Genomic DNA, 22,563 nt, shown 5'->3' with positions numbered 1-22,563 from the left:
GGCTCAGTCTGTTAAGCCTCCAACTCTTGGTTTCAGCTCAGGCCCTCACCTCCAGGCTGTGGGATGGAGCCCAGGGCCCTGGGTTGGGCTCTATGCTCAGGGTGGAGTAGGCTTCCGATTCTCTGCCTCTGCCCCTCCCCCCACTTGCCCACATACTTGCTCTCTCTCTTGCTATCTCTCTCACAAATAAATAAAATCTTTAAAATAAATAAAATAAAATAAAATAAAAGGATCCCTGGGTGACTTGGATGCACTTTGAAGTTGGAGAAGCACTGGTGTACAGCACGGCTTATATCTTCAGAATAAAGATGAGTTTGTTGTTCCTTTACCTCTGCCATCAGATCATCAGAGCTCACATTGCCCCATATCATCCTCCTGACAGACAGCTTCCCGAAACTGTGGTGTGTTTGTGTGATCCTCTGATCATCCACGCCTATCTGCTTTTCCCTTGTTTCAGAGCAGGTCCAGGGAGGCCTTTACCACCAGCATATCCACTCACCTCTCCTTGTTGCAAACAGCAGGATGATTGTCCTGCCCTCTGGGTGTGCCCTTTGCGCTGATTCTCAGGTGTGGTTATGGTGCATCAGAGTCACCGGGATGGAGATAAAGACACAGATTGCTGGCCCCACACAGAGTATCTGTTTCAGTAGGTCTGTGGTGGTACCTGCTAATTTGCATGTAGAATAAGTTCCCTGGTGGTTCTGAAACTGTTGGTCCAGGGACTATGCTCTGAGAACCCTAAGTTCTAGAGAACTCTTCTAGCTTTGTCCAAACTACCCCTGTGGAATCCCCCCTGATTTTTCATGCATCATGTTTTGACCCTCACTGTTTTTGACAACGCCTTTCACATATTGCAGTTTAGGTTAAGATATATGCCAGTTTCTTTGAATATGAAATCTAGGTTTATGTTCTTATTAGTATTGTCGTTTTGGGGAAATTTCTAGGATGCTAATGCCATCTCTACCCCGACTTTTATGCTGCTGCATTTCATTTTGTATTTTTAAATAAAAAGCTTGCTTTTAATTTTTTACAAAAGTAATGACTTTTTAAAATTCAAAGAGTACGTAGATATATAAAATAATCCAAAAGTCTCTCAAAAACACCTCGACTCTCATTCCTGATTCCATTGTTAGAGCTAATCACTCTAAATTATTTATGTCCAGGCTCTTGATTTTTCCTATGTATGTCCAAGGACTGGGTATGTGTACATATATTTCTTTTTATCAGGATAGGAGAAGAGTTTACAGTCTGTTTTCCAACTTTTCCATTTCATGTAATATTTCAAGGATATCATTTTGTGTCTGTATGTAGATTGCTTTGTTCTTTTTAATAAGTGTATCACATTCTAAATGAGTAAACATAGTATTGTGACCAATTTCCTCAAATGAATATTTTACTTCCAACTTTTCACTATTATGCAACTGTTGTAATGAACATCCTTCTACACATCCTGTTGTGCATTTACTATGTATCCAGTTTTAGGAAATAGAATTGCCAGATCAAAAAATGTCATGCTAGGGCGCCTGGGTGGCTCAGTTGTTAAGTGGCTGCCTTTGGCTCAGGTCATGTGGGATCGAGCCCCACGTCAGGCTTCCTGCTCAGCTGGGGAGTCTGCTTCTCCCTCTCCCACTCCCCCTGCTTGTGTTCCCTCTCTTGCTGTCTCTCTCTGTCTGTCAAATAAATAAATAAAATCTTTAAAAAAAAGTCATGCTAGATTACTTATGTGGTGATATCTTAGATTTTTCTGCAGTAGTGTTTAACCAACCACATCCTCCAACAGTGTCCCTTTGCAAAGTTCTTACCAATTCTAGATATTCTGTCCCGTAATGCTTTGTTCATCTGATTTGCATGTTTAATTACTAGTAAGACACAAACATTATTCAAAACCAAAATCGGATGCCAACCACTCTGATAATCACACTTGGAGCTTGTCTTCTTTCAGAGCTACTCTATGCAAACTTTATTTATTTATTTTAATATTTTTACTGGTTTTTTTTAAGATTTTATTTATTTATTTGAGAGAGAGAGAATGAGAGACAGAGCATGGGGGGGGGGAGGGTGAGAGGGAGAAGCAGACTCCCCACTGAGCAGGGAGCCTTGATCCCGGGACTCCAGGATCATGACCTGAGCCGAAGGCAGTTGCTTAACCAACTGAGCCACCCAGGCGCCCTCTATGTAACCTTTAATTCACATATTTCATTATGGACTTTTTCTTAGGATAGACTTTAGACAGCCTCTTTTTTTTAAGATATATTCACAAGTCCTTGATTCTTAGATATATTTTTAAATTTTCATTTTCTAATATTTTTCTTTGTGTATGAACAACATTTTTGTAATAGTGATCTTGTCCTTTTTGGTTAGATTTATTAGTAACTTGATACTTCAGAAAAATTTAAAAAAATTTTTTATTGTTATGTTAATCACCATACATTACATCATTAGTTTTTGATGTAGTGTTCCATGATTCATTGTTTGTGCATAATACCCAGTGCTCCATGCAGAACGTGACCTCTTTAATACCCATCACCAGGCTAACCCATCCCCCTACCCCCCTCCCCTCTAGAACCCTCAGTTTGTTTTTCAGAGTCCATCGTCTCTCATGGTTCGTCTCCCCCTCCGACTTACTCCCCTTCATTCTTCCCCTCCTGCTATCTTCTTCTTTTTCTTTTTTCTTAACATATGTTGCATTATTTGTTTCAGAAGTACAGATCTGTGATTCAACAGACTTGCACAATTCACAGCGCTCACCGTAGCACATACCCTCCCCAATGTCTATCACCCAGCCACCCCATCCCTCCCACCCCCCACCACTCCAGTAACACTCCGTTTGTTTCCTGAGATTAAGAACGCCTCAAATCAGTGAGGTCATATGATACATGTCTTTCTCTGATTGACTTATTTCACCTAGCATAACACCCTCCAGTTCCATCCACGTCGTTGCAAATGGCAAGATCTCATTCCTTTTGATGGCTGCATTATATTCCATTGTGTATATATACCACATCTTCTTTATCCATTCATCTGTCGGTGGACATCTTGGCTCTTTCCACAGTTTGGCTATTGTGGACATTGCTGCTATAAACATTGGGGTGCACGTACCCCTTCGGATCCCTACATTTGTATCCTTGGGGTAAATACCCAGTAGTGCAATTGCTGGATCGTATGGTAGCTCTATTTTCAACTGTTGATACTTCAGAAATTTTTAGATTCAACTTTATACCATTTGCTGCTGGTCTTAGATATAAATTTACTTCTGTTGTTGATTCCTTATCTAGAACACTTGTTAAGCTCTGTTGTTGATGGCAATACATCATTCCAGGATCATTAAGGTGTTCTGTGCACATAATCACATCATATGTGAAAATGAGCAGTTTTATCTCCTCATTTCTAATCCTTTTTTTTTTTTAAAGATTTGATTTATTTATTCATGAGAGACAGACAGAGAGAGAGAGAGAGGCAGAGGGAGAAGCAGGCTCCCAAGGAGCAGGGAGCCCGATGCGGGACCCGATCCCAGGACCCTGGGATCATGACCTGAGCCGAAGGCAGACGCTTAACCATCTGAGCCACCCAGGCGCCCTCATTTCTAATCCTTATACTTTTAATTTTTCCCTTTGCCTTATAGGCTACAAGTTCTAGGGCAATACTGAGTAGAGACAGAGAGTGGTTATCTTTCTTGTGTTCAGCATCTCAAAGGGAACAAATTTTTACTTTTTCCTTATTAAATGCCATTTTTGCTATAGTTTGTGGATATCCATCATCAGGTTGAGGGACTTTTCTCACATTCCTAGTTTACCAAGAGTTTTCGTCAGGGATGGATGTTCAGATTTTCAAAATCTTTTCTGTATCAATTGTAATGATTAGGAGATTTTTCTCCTTTTATCCATAATGTGGTGAATTTGCTGATTGGTTTTCTTATATTTAACTAACTTTGCATTCCTGGGATTAAGCAAACTTGGTCACAGTGTATTACCAATTTATATGTATTCCAGGATTTAATTCACTAATGTTTCACTTAGGATTTCTGTACTCACATTTGCAAAGAAGGTTAGCCTGTGATTTTCCAATCATGTAACTGTTCTTGTTCTGTTTTGATTTTACAGTTATACTGGCTTCCAAAAGTAGCTGGGAACTCTATCCTCTTTTTGATTTGCTGACAGATTTATGTGAGGTTGAATTTATTTCTTCCTTAAATGTTTTGCAACATCTACTAACAAATCTATTAAGCATGGAGTTTTCCTTTTTAACCTGTAAGTCTTAATTACCCATTTGTATCTTGAGTACTTTTGGGCCTACAGGTTTTCTATTCTTGTTTCAATTTGGGTAAGTTCTATATTTCTAAGAAGTCACATGATCTAAATTTCATATTTATGGGGAAACATTTTTCATAATGTCTTCATGTTCTATGGTGATACCCTGTTTTAAAACGCCTGATAATGGTTATATGTCTTTTCGATCTTTTCTTAAGCCAACCAAGGGTTTATGATTTATTTGACTCTTCAAAGAACCACGTTTGACTTTTTTTTTAAAGATTTTTATTTATTTATTTGAGAAAGAGAAAAAGAGAGAGAGGGAGCATGAGTGGGAGAGGGGCGGATGGAGAGGGAGAAGCAGACTCCCTGCTGAGCAGGGAGCCTGACAAGGGGCTTGCTCCCTGGACCCCGGGATCTTTTTTTTTTCTTTAAATTTTTTATTGTTATGTTAATCACCATACATTACATCATTAGTTTTTGATGTAGTGTTCCACGATTCATTGTTTGCGCATAACACCCAGTGCTCCATGCAGAATGTGCCCTCCCTAATACCCATCACCAGGCTAACCCATCCCCCCACCCCCTCCCTGGATCCCAGGATCTTAACCTGAGCCAAAGGCAGACGCTTAACTGACGGAGCCACTCAGGTGCCCCATGTTTGGCTTTTTTGATCCTCCCTCTATGTATGCTTACTTTCTATTCATTAAGAGATGCTTCTTCACTAATAATCTTACAGGCCCATTCCCTACGCTTTGTTGTTTTTATCGAACATCTGCAAGTGCACACTTAGTTGGTTGTTTTTCATGTTGACTTTAGCACAACAGATGCATTCTGTGCTTCATTCTTGTTTTGTGCAGCATACTTTCTAATTTTCTTTCCTTTTCTTCCTTTCTCACATGTTATTTAGACAAGTATTTCTCAGGTTTAAACATGTGGTTATTTCCCAGTTATATTTAATTATAGAGTCCCAGTGGAAGAGTACTGTGATCGCACAACCTCCTGTATAGCATGAATCCATTAACAGTTGTTGATCATTTCTTTGTGGCCCAGGGTCCTGTCAGATTTTTGAATACTGTGTGTGATTGAAAACTACGTGCTTTCTTCCCAGGGCTGGATACAGAGTTCTCTGTATGTGTACTAGACTAAGGTACGATGTATTTTCTTATGGGTTTTTATTTATTTCTTCTAAGAATTATGTAAAGAGGCGTGTTACAGTCTCCTACTATGACTGACAGTCCTTTAAGTTTCCTTGTGATTCTGTCAATATTTGCTTAATATGTTTTGCAGCTATATTATTGCTTACTTGCAGGTTTCGAATTGTTATATCTTCTTGGAGAGAGTTGCACCTTTGCTCATTACCAAGTGACTCTCCTTATCCCTAGTAACGTTTCTTGCTCTGAAGTCAGCCTCTTCTGATAATAATATAGTTACAAAAATTTCCCTTGATTAGCATCTTGGGCTATCTTTCTCCATCTTTTTATTTTTAACCTTCCTATGTCCTGATTTAGATACATCTCCACTGAGGAATGCTGTGGAGAAAAAGAAGTCAGGATAGTAGAGTTGGGGTTGGAGTTGATTTTCACAAGCTTTGACTTGGGAGGAGCTCCTGGAGAAGTTGTCCCTGGGGCCAAGGGACGTAAGGGAGTTGGCATTTTGGAGAATAATAGTCCAGGTTCAGAGAAAAGCTATGGACAGTAGCTCTGAGATGGGACCATAGCCGTTGGAGTCATGAACTAGCAAGGAGGCTAGTGTGGCTGGACGAGAATGGCCAGCAGGATGTAGTGGAGGTGAGCTCAGAGAATAATAGGGGACTAGATCTTTAATATATAAATTTGGCTTCTAACCAGAAGGGGATAGGGTGCTATTGGAGGGTTTTGAGCAGAGGCAAGGGAGGAAGAAGGGAGAAGTTGAGAGGCCATGGCAATTATCCAGTTGAGAGGCAACAGTAGCTTGGACCAGGGTGTTAGCTCAAGGAAAGGTAGAATGTTCAGATTTGATACGCTGTACTTTGAAGACAGAGCCACAGGTAGGTTATCAAGTTGACCTGGGTTGGGAGGAAAAATGACTCCTTGATTTTCAGCCTATGGAACTCAAAGCTTTGAGCTGCTGTTCCCTGAGCTGGGGAATGCTGATGGTGGAGCAGGTTTAGGAGAAGACTGGGAGGACAGTTTTGGACACATTATCACATGAAAATACAACAACTTTATTTGAAACTGTTATCTTAGTAGTCTGAATTTCATTTTCAACTTCCTGTTAGCTAAAGGGATACCTTCAGAGTGTTTTGAAATTTCCAAGGCTCTAGTTTCTTTTATGCATTTGGCTGTTGTTCTGTTGTTTTATTTCACAGTATGTTATGTGTATTAACCCCAAATATTTGGATTTATTGATATATCCTTCTTACAGGTATATAATGACTTTTTGTAAATATTCCATAAATATTTTGGAAGGAAAACATAAAGTTAGCAGCATAAAAAGTGTTGTTTCTCTCTCATATTTACTCTGTTATTATCATCTGTTAAAGCAACATTTTATTACTATAACCTTCTCATTTTTATATCTTTCTGGTCTACTTTATCTGTCCATCATTGAGGGAGGTGTGTTAATATTTCTACATTTTGGTTCTTCTTTTATCTATTTAGTACTATTGGCTATGAAATTATAGTTTTATACTAATATAACTTCGTTTTTTACCCTCTTTTGCATGTATCTGAATTGTTTCTACACACTTTCATCCCTGTCTAATATACATATATGAAGTGCACAAATCCTGACTCTACATTTTGATGACCTCTCACAAACTGTACATCACCTGCATTACCACCACTGACACAAGAAATATAGCACGGATTAAAAAAAAAAAAAAAGAAAGATAGCACGGATGACAGAAGACCCCATGGAAACTATGGGGTATGATTCATACAGAATACATATTAGGCAGCATTTCCCAGCCTGGTGCATGGGGCTGGCTCATGCCTGGGGTGTAATTCCACCATGGCAAATGACATGGGAGGGATCCCTGGATTGGAATGTGGGAATGAAAATCCCTTTACCTCAGAAAAACCGCTATATTTCCCACTGGACACAGAGTAGATAGAATGAATCCCTAGGTGTTGTTGGCAGCCTTATTGCTGCCAGGAGAGGTGAGCTTCCTTGAGAATGCAACCTGCTTTAGGAAAGTGCGGCAAGAAGTAGACAAAAGTTACAAGCATTCAGTCACATTGTCCAGTTCATGACAGGAGCCAAATCTGCAGAGTGATTCATCTCTTCACTCTGTGGGGACTGAGCCAAATGGTCTCCTTGATTGTTCACTCAGTGTAGACTGATCCCTGAATCCCTTGATTTTAACGTATATTCAATGAGATTAATCACATTATATTTATTTTATAGAGAAAGTTACAGAATCAGTGAAGATAAATGATTTGCTCAAATCTCTAGTCCAGATCATTTGAGTCATAGTTGAAAAGCTCTTTCAATAAAATCAATTGTTATGATATTTTTCTCAAAAATTTTCAGTGGCTCTATATTTCTTCTACAAATGACCAGAAGTTCTTTGATGGTGGGAGTAAGCATTCAGGTTTCTACAACTAGGCTTCAGTCGACTTGCCTTAACTAGTTTCCCACCATTGCCCAAACTGTGCATTCCACCCAGTCATCCTCTACCTCTAGCTCACCTGCCTTTGCTCACGCTCTCATGCCACCAATCTCTTCTTTCCCAGTTTACAACTGTTAGTCAGCCTCTGTTTTCACCTCCTATTGGAGATGTCATCGTGAACTGAGTCTCTTGCATGAAGAGGCACTTATTCCCCATAGGAATATGAAGGAGTGATGGTCCAAGGGTGTGCTCTTGAGGGTTCGCACCTGGGGGGCCAAGATCAAGCCTCTTTAGTCATCATGCAAAAATATGAGAAGGTGTTTATGACATGATTCCAAGTTCTCCAGGGAGGGATTCTACGGGGCATACGATTCAATGTCATATAATGTTCTGGAATCAGTGCCCTGAAGCACTGAATTGTATGTAGGAGCAGGTGGCTTTGGAGTAGAGGTAAAATTTCTGACAAAGTACTGAGAAATGTAAAAAGACAGAGCCAATAAGTGAGAAAGGGAGGATTCTGCTGTGTGTGTGTGTGTGTGTGTGTTGGTGGGTTTTCCATTTTTAGTTCCTCTCCAACTGGTCGTTGGAGATGCTGTTGAAGTGACATCTCCATGCTCAGGAATCACTGGATGCAACTGGCACATCGGAATCAGTAGACTCCTTGGTTTTGATGCTGGTGAATTTCTTTTTCTCTTTTTTTTCAGAGAAAAGTTGGGGCAATAATTAGAGGTATAAGTAATTTGCACACATCAGTCATCAAATCTTAGAATTTTGCAGCTGGAAGGGAACTTGGTAAATAATAAGTGCAACTCCTACCTCTTCATCTGGAAGGATGAAACCTCTTTAGGGAGTGCTCTGCCTAAATCTTTCTTTCCAGGAGCTCTGTAAGACAGCACTGGGTCTCTAAGTTCCAGAGAAAAAGGTGCAGCCACTGCAGTCAGTGGCTCGTTACCAGTCACGAATGTTTGTTTTTTTTTCCATAAGATGCTTACAATCCATTCTACAACATTTTTCTATTTTATTTACATTACACTCTAAATTTTCCAATTTTCAAATCTATTCACTTCTAAATATTTGGAACTAAATACACTTTATTCTGTGTTCTCATCAGAAATGGGTTTTAAGTGTTTGATCCTGTGACCATATTTTACTGATTTCAGGTGACTTTTGATAGGCAAACTATAATTAGCAGGGTTAGTATGGACACTTACTTTTAATGGATGATATGGTCAAACTCAGAAATAAGTCAAGTTGCCTTCCACTCTCTGCTAATGTCCTACTGGTCTTTACTCAAGATGACATGAATGTCTTCAGCTTGCTGTGTCCTTCTGTTCTCCTGAGTTCTTCAACTCCCACAGTGTATTGCTGCTGGTTTTCAAAACATCACACTAAAGCCAGTAGGTGTCCGTTGTAATGCTAGGGTGCCATCAATACCTTTGATCTGAGCAAGTCATCCTCCCTCCCTATGCTTTCTTCCCCTGCCTACTGTATCTTCCACTGGTGACATGCTATTTGGTTATTTACACTCCCTCCCCATTCAGAAGTATTGAATCCCTCATAGAAATGTCTCATAGCCCTTTGTTATTACCTCTGCTTGCCAACAGTGTTGTGTGTGTGTTGGCTTCACTCTTCTTTTTGACACTCTATTCCTTAAAGATATCATGGATTTCCTCATTATTTTATCCCATTATTCACCAAACATTGGTATAGTATCAATTATGGGCCAGGGACTATTGTAGACATTGTGAATGTAGCAAAGAAACAAACAAATTCTTGGATTCCTGGAGTTTATGTTCTAGTGATGGAGTTAGATTTTGCTCATATATAATCTGCAAATATTATAAACATATAATATGTACATGTGTATACATAAATTCTAACCCCCTTATTTGTATATATACATACAATGTCACTTGCTGATAATGGAACAACACAGAGCAATGTATAATAGATAAGAACTGAAGTACTGGGGTAACAGTGGAATGCTATTTTATGTATTGTTTCCCACTTTCTGTTGAGCTGAGGATCCAGTGTGTGCCTGTGATTACTGAACCTAGGAAATGGTACTTGCTCAATCAGTGTTTGCTGAATTATTAGTGATTAAATGAACTCCTGATAAGAAAGAAAATCGGAGAGAGAGAAAAGACAGACAGAGAGGAAACATTTAAATCAGTTTTAGAATGATCAGAATTGGATGATTCTTAAATATCATGGTCACAAGGATTTGCCATAGAGAACTGGCTCTTAAAATTTCCCATGCAGGCCAATCTGAGTATCTAATTTGGCCATGACCAGCATTTGCAAAAATCAATAATCCTGAAGAAGTTCACACTATTTACAGATCACCTAAGATTTTGAAATATGAAATATGAAAACTCTGCAGGAACCCACAACTCGGGTGAACTTAGATGTATTTTTCGTATTTAATAAGTTTCATACAGGTATTTTGAAATGATAAATATTTATAATAAATATAAATCAACTGCGCTGTAACTTTGAATCATTAGGTTGTCTTAAAAATTTTTGTGGATATCTTTTTCCCTTTGTCTACTTTTTAGCACTTTATTTTTGGTAGTTTTAAAAATATCCATTTATATAAAATTGAGAAAAACAGACGATTCTGATAGCAATGTCATGGGAATGGAACCTCAGTTATAAAATATCTACGTTTGTTTAAGGCTAGGTTTAAAATCAAACTATATAATGTATAAGTTACAAGAGCATTTTGATAATATCTTGTACTTTTCAGACAAGACTTCTGAGCTGGCATTCTTCACTTCCTGTTTTTTACTTGAAAGGTTTATTAATCCGAGTAGTTGGCCATATCTAAAATCGCCAAACTGAATTTAGTCAGGATGTCTTCTTTTTTACATCTCAGCCAAGAATATCTGGGGTGAATTGCAGACGCAGACTCTCAACTACTGGACAATGACTTCATAATTTGTATACAATGTCCCTAAAAACAAAATACTCTCCACCACGAAATGAAAAGGCAAAATCAAAGCTCTGTGGTTGAATTCATCCTCTTGGGCTTTTCTAACTTTCCGGAACTCCAAGAGCAGATCTTTGGGGTTTTCTTGGTTGTCTACCTGGTGACTCTGTTGGGAAATGCCATCATTATAGTCAGCATCTCCTTGGAACAGAGCCTCCACGTTCCCATGTACCTCTTCCTCCAGAACTTGTCTGTGGTGGACGTGAGTTTCAGTGCAGTCATTATGCCTGAAATGCTGGTGGTCCTCTCCACTGAGAAAATGTCAATTACTTTTGCAGGCTGTTTTGCACAGATGTATTTCATCCTTTTTTTTGGTGGCACTGAATGTTTTCTCCTGGGGGCGATGGCTTATGACCGCTTTGCTGCAATCTGTCATCCTCTGAGCTACCCAATGATTATGAACAAGAGGGTTTTCATGAAATTACTTATAATGTCATGGACCTTAGGTTTCATGTTAGGTACTGTGCAGACCACATGGGTTTTCAGTTTTCCCTTCTGTGGCCCCAACGAAATCAATCATATCTCCTGTGAAACCCCAGCAGTGCTAGAACTCGCATGTGCAGATAGCTTTCTGTTTGAAATCTATGCATTCACCGGCACCATTTTGATTGTCATGGTTCCTTTTGTGTTGATTCTCTTGTCTTACATTCGGATTCTCTTTGCCATCCTGAAGATGCCATCAGCCACTGGGAGGCAAAAGGTCTTTTCCACCTGTGCCTCCCATCTCACGTCTGTGACCCTCTTCTATGGCACGGCCAGTATGACCTATTTACAACCCAAATCTGGCTACTCCCCAGACACCAAGAAGCTGATGTCATTGTCTTACTCACTTCTTACACCTTTGCTGAATCCACTGATCTACAGCTTGAGAAACAGTGAGATGAAAAAAGCTTTGATGAAATTATGGCGAAGAATAGTGGATTCACACCCATTCTGACTGTGCTGAGAAGCCATGTGATATTTGGTCACTGTTTGAACTCTCTCTAATAAATGGTGGCAACCATTTGCCTTTCTTGGTATGAGTATGCTTAACCTCTTTATTTCCACATATTTGTTAATACATTAGAGGTATCTTCATATATTAATGTTTTATTCTTTTTTCAGAAATGTATAATGTTCATTAATATTGGGTATAAAAGAGTTTTTAAAATTTGTTGATTGGTGGCCACATAGGTGTTTATGTTAGGTTTTGCCCCTTGCACTATGCTAAATAAATTAGTTTTATACACATACAAATAATGGGGCTTTAATTTCTGTAGAGGAGGTTTCACAACATGGGTTTAATGGGTCAAAGCAACGGTGAATTTGCAAACTTTTATAAATATCATCAAATTACTTTTTTTAAAAAGATTTATTTATTTTAGAGACAGTGAGAGAGCATGGTGCAGGGGGAACAGAGGGACAGAGAGAATCCTGAAGCAGGCTCCCCACTGAGCACAGAGCCCAAGGCAGGGCTCCATCCCAGGACCCTGAGATCATGACCGGAGCCGAAATCAAGAGTTGGCCGCTTAACTGACTGCACCACCTGTGTACACCCCAAATTACTTTTTTAAAATGTAATTCAGATTGGCTTTGAAGGCCCACTCTACCCCACTGACTGGACTGAGCCCTAAGAAAACAATAAAGAGATGGGCTTTTTTTTTTTTTGAGTGAAAATCTGTTCCATGTATGAGTTGAAAAGAACAGTTCTTTACTGAAAAGATCACACTGGCTCTATTCTGGGACCTATAGAAGTTATAGATCATATCTAGCTTTCATCAGGTTATCTTAGAGTATATTCACCTAGGGCGCCTGGGTGGCGCAGTTGTTAAGCGTCTGCCTTTGGCTCAGGTCATGATCCCAGGGTCCTGGGATCGAGCCCCACATCGGGCTCCCTGCTCAGCGGGGAGCCTGCTTCTCCCTCTGCCTCTGCCTGCTGCTCCCCTTGCTTGTGCTCTCTGTCAAATAAATATTTTTTTTTAAAAAAGAATATATTCACCCAGTGTGTGATAGAGAGCAGCATGGGATTGTTTTGGAAGATCATTTATTTATTTAACAATATTTGTTGAATGACTTCTATATATCCGAAACTGTGCTAGGTCCTAAGAGCACAAAGTTTAGCAAGATAGTCTAATGAGAGAGATAACTATTAAACAAATAACCACACACTAAAAACACAATTACAGTTGTGATAACTGTTAAACAGGAGTAGCACAAGATACCCTGGGATCTTCACAGGAAGACCTTATCTGATGTGGAGGGGGTGTGGGGGAGAGCATTGGCATTGGGAAGGACTTTCTCAGGAACCTCCCTGAGAAAGTGACATTGAAACTGAGCCTCAAAGACAGGTAGGAGTTATCCAGGCTCAACTCCAGCGTGAGGGGGTGGGGAGTGGAGTCATCCACGTGGAAAGAAGGATGTGTGTGATGGTCTGGATGGGAAGGAACTTAATGTCATTCCAGTAAAGGGAGGAGACTGTAAGCGAGGGAGGAATGAGATAATGAGATGAAGAGGGAGGCAGAAGTCAGGCCAAGTAAAATCTTGTTGGTACAAGAACTCTGAACTCACCTGCCAATGATAGGTGGCCAGTGAGATAAGCAAAGCAGTAACATGGACACGTTTGTAGTTTTAAAATGTCTTTCTGGCTTATTATTGATGGAAAGGGTTCAAGAGTGGAAATAGGCAGGAGACGACAATTGCTACAGCCCAAGTGAGAGCAATGTGCTCGGGCTGGGGTGGTAGCAGTGAAGGTGAGCAGCGCAGATGATTCCACCCACACTTAAGAAATAAAATTGACAGGACTTCGTAATGGATTGTGTGGGTGGGGCGAAGGTAGGAGAGAGAAGTGAGGAATGAACCCATATTTCTGGTTGGACCAGAGAGTGGATGGGGTTTCCATTTGTTGAGATGGGAAACACTGGAAAGGAAGAATGTGGGGGCAGAAATCCAATTTTGGATGAGTAAAGGTTGGGATGTCAGTGTGAAATCACAGTCAAGGAGATCGCTGGGATGTAGAGGTCTGGCTCAGAATGGAGGTTCTCAGTTAGGGCAACAGGACTCGGGGCAATACCTAGAGAGGGATGCATGATCCAGGGAAGGTCTGCTTAAGATGGAGAGACTCCAGAACGTCTGAAGTTCCATGGAAAGAATCCAAAAGAGAAGGAGAGGTGCTGAATCAATGGGGCTCAGGCCTGGTGCTGAGACGTTTCTACCTGAGGAAGAGAGAGATACAAATGGACAGAGTGTTGCATGGATCACAGAGGGAGGAAGACAGAGCTGTGAAGTTGTAGGGATTCCATGGACTAAAGAGCTAATATTAGGAGGCTGGGGCAAGTGTATCAGGAATAAAGGAAGTGGATCTGGAAAGAAGCTTCAGGATGGTGCCTCTAAGCCCTAAATAAATGAAAGCTCCAGGAGGGATTTAGTGAACTATGCCAAAAGATGGACTAAATCCTCACTGCCATCTAGTGGCTCAAACATATAATTGCTTTAATCACACCGCGGAAAGCTCCGGGAGCTAAACTTGTTCTTGGTTCACCAATACCATCTCTGGTGAACTCACAGAAAGTAGTAGAAGCAATCACATCAGCCCTGGAATCAAAGAATTTGAGCAAATGACAAATGCAGTGGCAAGTTTCATGTCATTAATAGGTGTAGATGTATCTCTTTGTTAGGCTTAGGAGCAGAAAGGCTGAGGGACATCTTCGTTCTTCCCCCTTTCCCATCTCCTTTCTTTTGCCACCACCACCATGAGCACCACCACCACCACCATCACCTTCATCATCACTTCACCACCACCATCTCCACCAGTGTCGCAAGCATATCATCACCATCACCATAATCATTACCTCACACTCACACATTACACATTCACAATAGTGGGTTATGTCAGCAATTTCATTTGAATATCCATTCATAAATTCAAAACCATTTATTGGATACCTAACATGTGCCAGTTGCTGTGTGGGATGTTAGGCAAAACTTCTAGGAGATTACTTTGAGTGACTGAAGCAAATAAATGAACTCTTAACAACACTGTGTGGTGAGTGTTAGAACTGTGGTTAACACTGTGCTGTGAGACTTCACTGGGTAAGACTCTTAAGACTAGGAGTCCAGGAAGGCTTCCTGGAGGAGATGATTGGGGTCACAGTTTGTAAAGACTGCTAAGAGTTAGCGATATGGCAAAAACAAGAAAGAAGACTCTACATCTAGAGAAAAGCTGGTCTGAAAAGCATGATGAATTTTAAGATCTCGAGTGGAATGGTGTGACAGCTGCAGAGAACACTTGAAGAATGACAGAAAATAAATTCAGACTATGAATGACTTTATGAGCTAAATAAAGGAGTTTGAACTCAGTGTTGAGAGGTATGGGAGAGTCACTAAAGGATGTTCCATAGGTGAGAAACAAAATCAAACTTGCATTTTAAAAATAGCTAGAATTTATTGGACATTTACTATATATCTGGCTAAGCCCCTTACATGGTTGAGCTCGTTTTATTCTTCACAACAATACCATTTAACAGAGGAGCTGAGAGATACTAAGTAATTTGTTCAAGGATTCAAGATAATTTTGTGGCTGTGTGGGATTAGAACACATGTTTCTTGGATGTCAGAGTTCAAGCTTTTGGCCCATAGGCTGCTTTACTGCATCTTACATGATGGATGCAAAGGAACTGAAAACACTCTCAAGTTGGGCTTACGTGCCCCAAGCATTTCTCCAATGGCCATGCCCTGAGCTGTTGTGCCAGAGTACATCCCAGGCTGGAGCACCCTCCTACAGGTGGCCACATTGGCTAGCACTGTAGTCCCAGAGTAGGTCACCAGCAGAAATTGTGGGCAGAATTGTTCAGATCAAACACGGACCGTTCTTGCAGGAGAGACAAGACCTAGGATCACCACGTGTCCTTGTGCAACTCTCCTGACACCCCACATGAGCAATTTGAGCATAAGAAACAATTGCTTTGGGCGTAGACAAAGGCAATTCTTTTTAGAAAGTTCACATCTCCCCTAATTTTCGGCTTTTCCACGAGACCTTGAGAGGGGGGAGCAGGCATCCATTGCGCATGAAACTTCTTTCTATCTCTGTTATTACTGTTTCCAAGTATGACCTCCTTTTATTTTGCTAACATTTTAGCCTTTGCTAATAAATTTTGTAGACTCGTGACATTTGGCAATTTACAGAATATCAAGTCCATGTTTCAAAATAAAAACATAGCAAACTTGGTTTCCATGTTAGGGCCTCTAGATGGGCTATTTCTCTGTTTTTCTGATTATCGTCAAGAAACAGGAGCCGGCCATCCCTGATGTCCTTGTAACAATATCCCCAGCAGCAGGCCAGAACTCCTTCTAGGTTGCCATGGTCAAAAGCAGTGGAAATATCAAGAGTAGGGCACAGACACTTCCATCTTAATAACTGCAACCTTTTTTCTCGGTCTATTTCTTTATGTTTCATTTAGAAATAAAAGCTATTCAGTGACCACCTTTTACTGCAGTTTTGTTTAGAGTAGTGGTTCTCAAACTTGGTTTGGGGACCCCTGACAGACACTGAGGCCCTTTTAGGGGTTCTGTGAGGTCAAAGTTACTTTTAAGATATGATTTGCCTTTTATCTCTCATTCTCTCAGAAATGTACAGTAGAGTTTGCCAGAAGCTACATGACGCATTATATCACAACAGATTGCATTCAGACTGAATACGAATTCACCTATGTCCTATTAAGCCAGACATTAGAGAGATTTGCAAAATTGCAAAACAATGCCCCTCTTCTAAGTGTTTTTTGAAAATACAATTATTTTCCATCAAAATATGTTATTTCTGTTTATGTGTAATGGGTCACTATTGTTATTTTTAAAGGAGTTAATAAGCAGATATTTTTAAAATGTCTTAGTTTTGATTTCTAATATCGTAAATATCAATTACTATAATCTGTAGAAATAAAAGCTCTTTGAGGTTCTCTACAAATTGTCAGAGTATAAAGAGGTCCTGAGACTACAAAGTTTGAGAATGGTGGTCCAGAGAATTCACTGTAGACAATTTCTCAGTGATTTCAGAGGAGGATGTATGCCCTGATTTACTTGGCATCCTCCTTGGGCTAAAAGAAAACAAGAGGCAGCAGAAATACACATGCTTACAACTCCCTGGTCTCCCCGTGTCAAACATGGCTCTCTGAAGTACAGTTGATCAGTTTCCTTGGTAACTAAAGTGTAGCTGCCATGTGTGGCCTATTAACAACCTCCCTGGGCTGGCTGGATTCCACAGGGTGATGGCTGTCTGGGAATAATTAGGGAACTTGGTAAGGAAGTTTCCTCAAGCAGGAAATTGGTTCCTGTGGAACTTGTTAAACATTAACTCCACAGTGAAATCATGAAAACATTTACTGAAATCAGTAGTAGCGTTCAGGTCCTCTGAGAACACTTACCAAGGGTGAACAGTGTCAGGAACCAGGGACTATGAGTTTATTCTTAAAGGTTTAGGTGTCAGTTTTAAGCTGTGATGAAGAGCAATCAGGTTAAAATGACTCCTGTATTTCTAATGAAGCCACACTTTGAAGCCTCTTCCCAGAGTTAAAACACCGGTCTAGAGTAGGGATGTGCAATGTAATTAAAGTCTACTTAAATCCAAATGTTCCCCTTCACTGAGCCCCTTCGGCCACCACTGACAAGTAAGAGTAACAAATGCTTGTCGATCCTGGAGAAGTTGGCCAAACTTCAGATAGTTTCAGTCAATCGTGAATTTCTGACACCTTGGCCAATCTCAACCCCGAGGAGAAAGCAGGACGGTTTTCCCTAGCTAACTCTTCCGGGCTTTAAGACTTGTTTAACATAAGCACATGAATCTAAGGTAAAAACAAAACAAGTCTATGAGCAAAACACAGCTCTATTTTCCCTGAAAACAAAACAAAACAAAACAAAACAAAAAACACTGAGAATGCAACACAAGTGGAAAGAAAAAAGAGCAGAGAGTGACACATCCTGTGAGACCCCTGAAGGAGTCCGGGCTGCACCCCAGCTCTGCTAGTGCATTCATCTCCTCTCCCTGTGTGTCGGTCAGATGCTTTATACATGGCCTGAGATGGAGGTTTCAGGAGCACTTGAAAGATCAGCAAATCACATTGAAAAGAGTATGCGCAGACAAGGAGAACATTTCGACATGAAGATTTTGCAACAATAGAAGAAGAAAAATAAAGAAGTATGAAAATATAATAAATCACACTTTGGAGTGCCTGCTAGGAGCTGGGTGTGTGCTGAGTGCTTTTGAGCTCTCTCAGTTAATGCTCTTAACAGTCCTGTCGCTTGGGCCCTACTGTGACTTTCATTTTACACAGGAGGACACCTAGCTGTGGAGAGCTTACATACGTTGTCCACGGCTAAGCGGCAAAAGTGGAAATAGAGTATCTTTCCCTCTAATCCCAAGTTTCAAGTTTTTGACCACCACCTATACTCATCAGGTCCCATTTACTTCTTTGTTCAACTACTATGTACTCAGGCGTCCCTCCGTGCCAGACTCTAAAATGTGGAGCCAAAATAGACAGTGTTCCTGCCCACGTGGAGCTCGTGGTAATACAAAAGATGTAAATCAAATAATCACACAAATCAGCATATCGTTACAAGTCAACATGTGTTTGAAGGAATATATAAATGCAAACCAATGACCACACACACACACACACACACACACGCACACACACACGTGCACGCACACACACACACACACACACACAAAAGCACATTTCTCCTTGTCTGAAGAGGTCAAGAAAGACATCTCTAAGAAAGCGATATTTGCATTAATATCTGAAGTTTAAGTAGGAAATCACAAGAAAATTGGTAGAGGGCAGGAGTAGAAAGTGTTGTGAGCAGAAACAACAAAGGCTCTGCAGCAGCAAGAAGCAAATCCCAAGGGGCGCCTGGGTGGCTCAGATGGTTGATCATCCACCTTCGGCTCAGGTCATGATCCCGGGGTCCCCGGGTTCGAGCCCCGCATCAGGCTCCTGGCTCAGCAGGAAGCCTGCTTCTCCCTCTCCCTCTGCCTCTCCCCCTGCTCATGCTCTCTCTCTCTCTCTGTATCTCTGTGTCTCAAATGAATAAATAAAATCTTTAAAAAGAAAAAAAGAAGCAAATCCCAAGAAAAGAACCCAAAGAAGTCGAGTTTGTGATTCATGACTAGAGAGGTAGCAGGAGTCAGACTTGTAGGCCCCTAATGCTGTGTTAAAGAAGCTACTGAAAAAGTTCTGCTGCTTTGTTTTGATTCTGAGTTTGGTTTGGTTTGAGATTTCTTTGGCTGTTTCTCTTCTGTGAGAAATATTTCATGTATGGAATACAGAGAAGAATGTAAAGCTATTCATGGAACCACTACCAAATTAAGTGAAGCATTATCATTAGAGGATGCTTTAGAATAATATGACCTCAACTAAAATTGAAGTCTCTTGTATACCCCAATGACACTGAAAAATTTTAAGCCAAGGGCAGGCATGAAGAGATTGCGTTTTGAAAATGTCTTTGGGTAGTTGTGGAGTAGAGAGTGAGTTAAAAGGGCACCAGGGTGGGCGCCTGGGTGGCTCAGATGGTTAAGCGTCTGCCTTCGGCTCAGGTCATGATCCCGGGGTCCTGGGATCGAGTCCCGCATCGGGCTCCCCGCTCAGTGGGAAGCCTGCTTCTCCCTCTGCCTCTCTCTCTCTCTCTCTCTCTCTCTCTGTCTCTGCCTCTCATGAATAAATAAATAAAAAAATCTTTAAAAAAAAAAAAAAAAAAAAAAAAAAAAGGGCACCAGGGTGGACACAGAGATTCCCGTCAGCTGACTAATGAGGCTGTCCTAGTGAGTGGGGTGCTGGCAGAAGGCACAGGGGTCACAGACTGCGGGGGGAGATTAGGATCATATTGGCATGACTGTAATTGAGGGATTGGTGGAGAGGAGTAAGGGACCGGAATGGAGCTGAAGAGAACTTCTGAAATGCTCTCTCATGAAATAAAGGGATATTTCTAGGGGGAAAAGTACCTGTTCTTAATGATGATCTCCAGAATTAAGGAAAAAAAGTACAACCGAATTAAAATAAACGCAGAACAAATAAGATGATTGTTGAAAGCCTACAGTTAGATTATTCATATTTTCGACTTTTCTAGGTAATGGTAAACTGTATTCCAAAGTGGTTGTACTAATTTGCATCCCAATGTAAACTTAAGTTTTTGAATGAGTTAAATTCTTAAAATTTTCAATTTATGTCTTAGATTGACATATCATTCACCGATATCTCTACCATATCCGTCTCCTTCAATAAGATTAAAACCTTAGTACGCTCTTATTTCCTTCCTCCCCAAACCCACTCGCTCCCCCTGTATTATCTGTCATGTTGAGATTGTTTGCAGCAATGGATTACTTGGGTTTAGTTATATGGTTTACTTGTTTCTTATTTATCACTTTGGTGTGTGTGTGAGAGAGAGGTGGGGGGAGGGAGGGAAGAAGAGAGAGAGCTTCCTTTAGCCAGGTATACCTGCATTGTATCTTCGAGGAGTCCTTTCAGGAAGATTCTGAGAACAATAAACTTTCTGAGTTCTTTCATGTTTGAAAATGCTCTATTTTGTATCTCCACTATGTGCTATTTGGATGTAGGATTTTAGGTTCAAAATGAGCTTTCCTCAGATTTTTGAGCATACTACTCTGTTGCGTTCTTGAAACAAATGGGTTGCTGAAGAGAAATGTGGAACTTTTATTTTAGTTCTTCAAAGTGAAATTATATTTTTTCTCAAGAAAAATTTGTAGCGTTCCCCTTTATTCTTGGTGCTCTGGACTTCATCACGAGATCTGCATTTGAGCCTCCATACATCACGCTTACCATTCAGTGGGACTGTGTAATCTGTAGACTCTTCAGCTGTACGGGATTTTCTTAAAGTTTGTTTCACCTCCTCCATTGTCTTTATTTGCTTTTTCTTGGAACTCCTCTCAAAGAGGCCTTGGGTTTCTGGATATATCTTTCATATATTGACTTTTCTCATATGTTTTCCAAATCTTTTCTTTTCTTTTTTAAGTTTATTTAAGTAATCTCTGCACCAAAGTAGGGCTTGAACTCACAACCCAAGATCAAGAGCTGCACACTCTGCTGATGGAAACAGGCAGGCACCCCCCCCCCCAAATCTTGTCTCTCTGTGTTGCTTTTGGGGGAGAATAACTTGACTTACTTTTCTAGGCCACCCACGCCTTCCTCGACGTTACTCACTTCTGTATCCAGACCATTCTCTTTCTTATCTAATAAGTTTTCCAATATTTTTTCAATGGTCATAATTTAAAGTATTTCTCATTAATGGAAACATTATTTTGTAAAACATGTATGATTAATTGAAATAACCTTTTCACATCTTTTTGTTTTGTGATGTTATTAGGTATCATCTCTTCTGTTTATAAAATTGGGTTCCTCTTTTTCAAAGCAAAGGCTTTCCTCCAGTGCTTGGTGTTTCTTGATTTTCATCTCACCTTGCGATTGAAAATGCCAATTTATTTATCTATGGATGTGGTGTCTGATGAACTTCCTTTCATTTGTTTGGAGGAACAGAACATGCTGCCATGCAGAGTTGTGTCAATGGTTTTAAAATTTGTTTTGATTGTTACTGCCTCCATCCATCGTGGTTTTCCCATCCTAACTGGACAACCATCCTGAGTCTCTTGTCCTACTACCCACACTCACTGCTTTAGTTTCACAGAAAATGAGATTTTGGCCTACTGTTCAGCATAAGCAGAGGAAAAGGGATTGACTAGCCATCGGTAATTCCTCATTAACCATTTTGATAATTAGCTCCAATGCCTCCTCCTCTTGCTTGCATGTGTTGATTCTGAATTTAGAGTTCCCCTGAATAAACCCCAACCCTCCTGCTTCTGGTTCTTTCTTGGGGTGTTCCCCATATTTTTCTCTACCAACTTAGATAATAATTTCTGAAAAATACGGTAATTTTGGTCATTTTGTTTCCTTCTTTCTACATTTCCTTCCTTATTGTCTCCCCTTACTCTTACCTTGGCATGGTGCATTGACCAGGACTTCTAGAAGAGAGTTTCCAACCAGCTGACCATAAATACAGAGGTGCTGGGATGGCCAGAGTCGTAATGCCTGTTGTGTCCGGGCACAAATAAAATCTTTTTTTTACAGCATTATGACATTAACATTATCATTTCCAAATATGCTATAATGTGAAAAAGATTGGAAATGACTGCTCTAGAATGGTGTAGACAATAACCCCCTTCATTTATATTTTTTAAATTATATGTTCCAAAATGGTACATGGCATCATATTGAACCTAGCAAATTATTTTTAGCTGTGGTGATATATTTTTCCTCATTTAGATTTTGCATTTTTTTCTCTCTTTTCCTACATATTCTTCTTTTCTTTTTTTAAAAAAAAAAAAAACTTCTCCAGGGGCGTGTGGGTAGCTCAGTCATTAAGTGTCTGCCTTCAGCTCGGGTCATGATCCCAGGGTCCTGGGATCGAGCCCCGCATCCGGCTCCCTGCTCCGTGGGAAGCCTGCTTCTCCCTCTCCCACTCCCCCTGCTTGTGTTCCCTCTCTCTCTGTGTCTCTCTCTGTCAAATAAATAAATAAAATCTTAAAAAAAAAAAACTTGTTTGGACAGACTTGCCCAGGAGGTGCCAATTATTGGTCATTTCAAAGAAGTATTTTTTTCCCCTTTAAATCAAGTATACTGATTTTCTGTAATGTATCTAATTCGTACCTTTATATATATCAGTTTATTCTTTTTATTATATTAGCAGTAGTA

At 40.3% G+C, this 22,563-nt stretch overlaps 1 protein-coding gene across 1 annotated transcript; it reads left to right on the top strand.

Annotated features, from left to right (window-relative positions):
• Window positions 1–10,826: 10,826 nt before the first annotated feature.
• LOC113913630 (olfactory receptor 10A6-like) lies at window positions 10,827–11,771 on the top strand. Its single transcript, XM_035723065.1, has one exon. The coding sequence runs from the start codon at window positions 10,827–10,829 to the stop codon at window positions 11,769–11,771; it is 945 nt and encodes a 314-aa protein (XP_035578958.1).
• The last annotated feature ends 10,792 nt before the right edge of the window (window positions 11,772–22,563 follow it).

This window comes from Zalophus californianus, chromosome 11, assembly GCF_009762305.2.
Source record: "Zalophus californianus isolate mZalCal1 chromosome 11, mZalCal1.pri.v2, whole genome shotgun sequence".
NCBI lineage: Eukaryota > Metazoa > Chordata > Mammalia > Carnivora > Otariidae > Zalophus > Zalophus californianus.
This window is presented reverse-complemented; position numbering and strand designations above follow the sequence as displayed.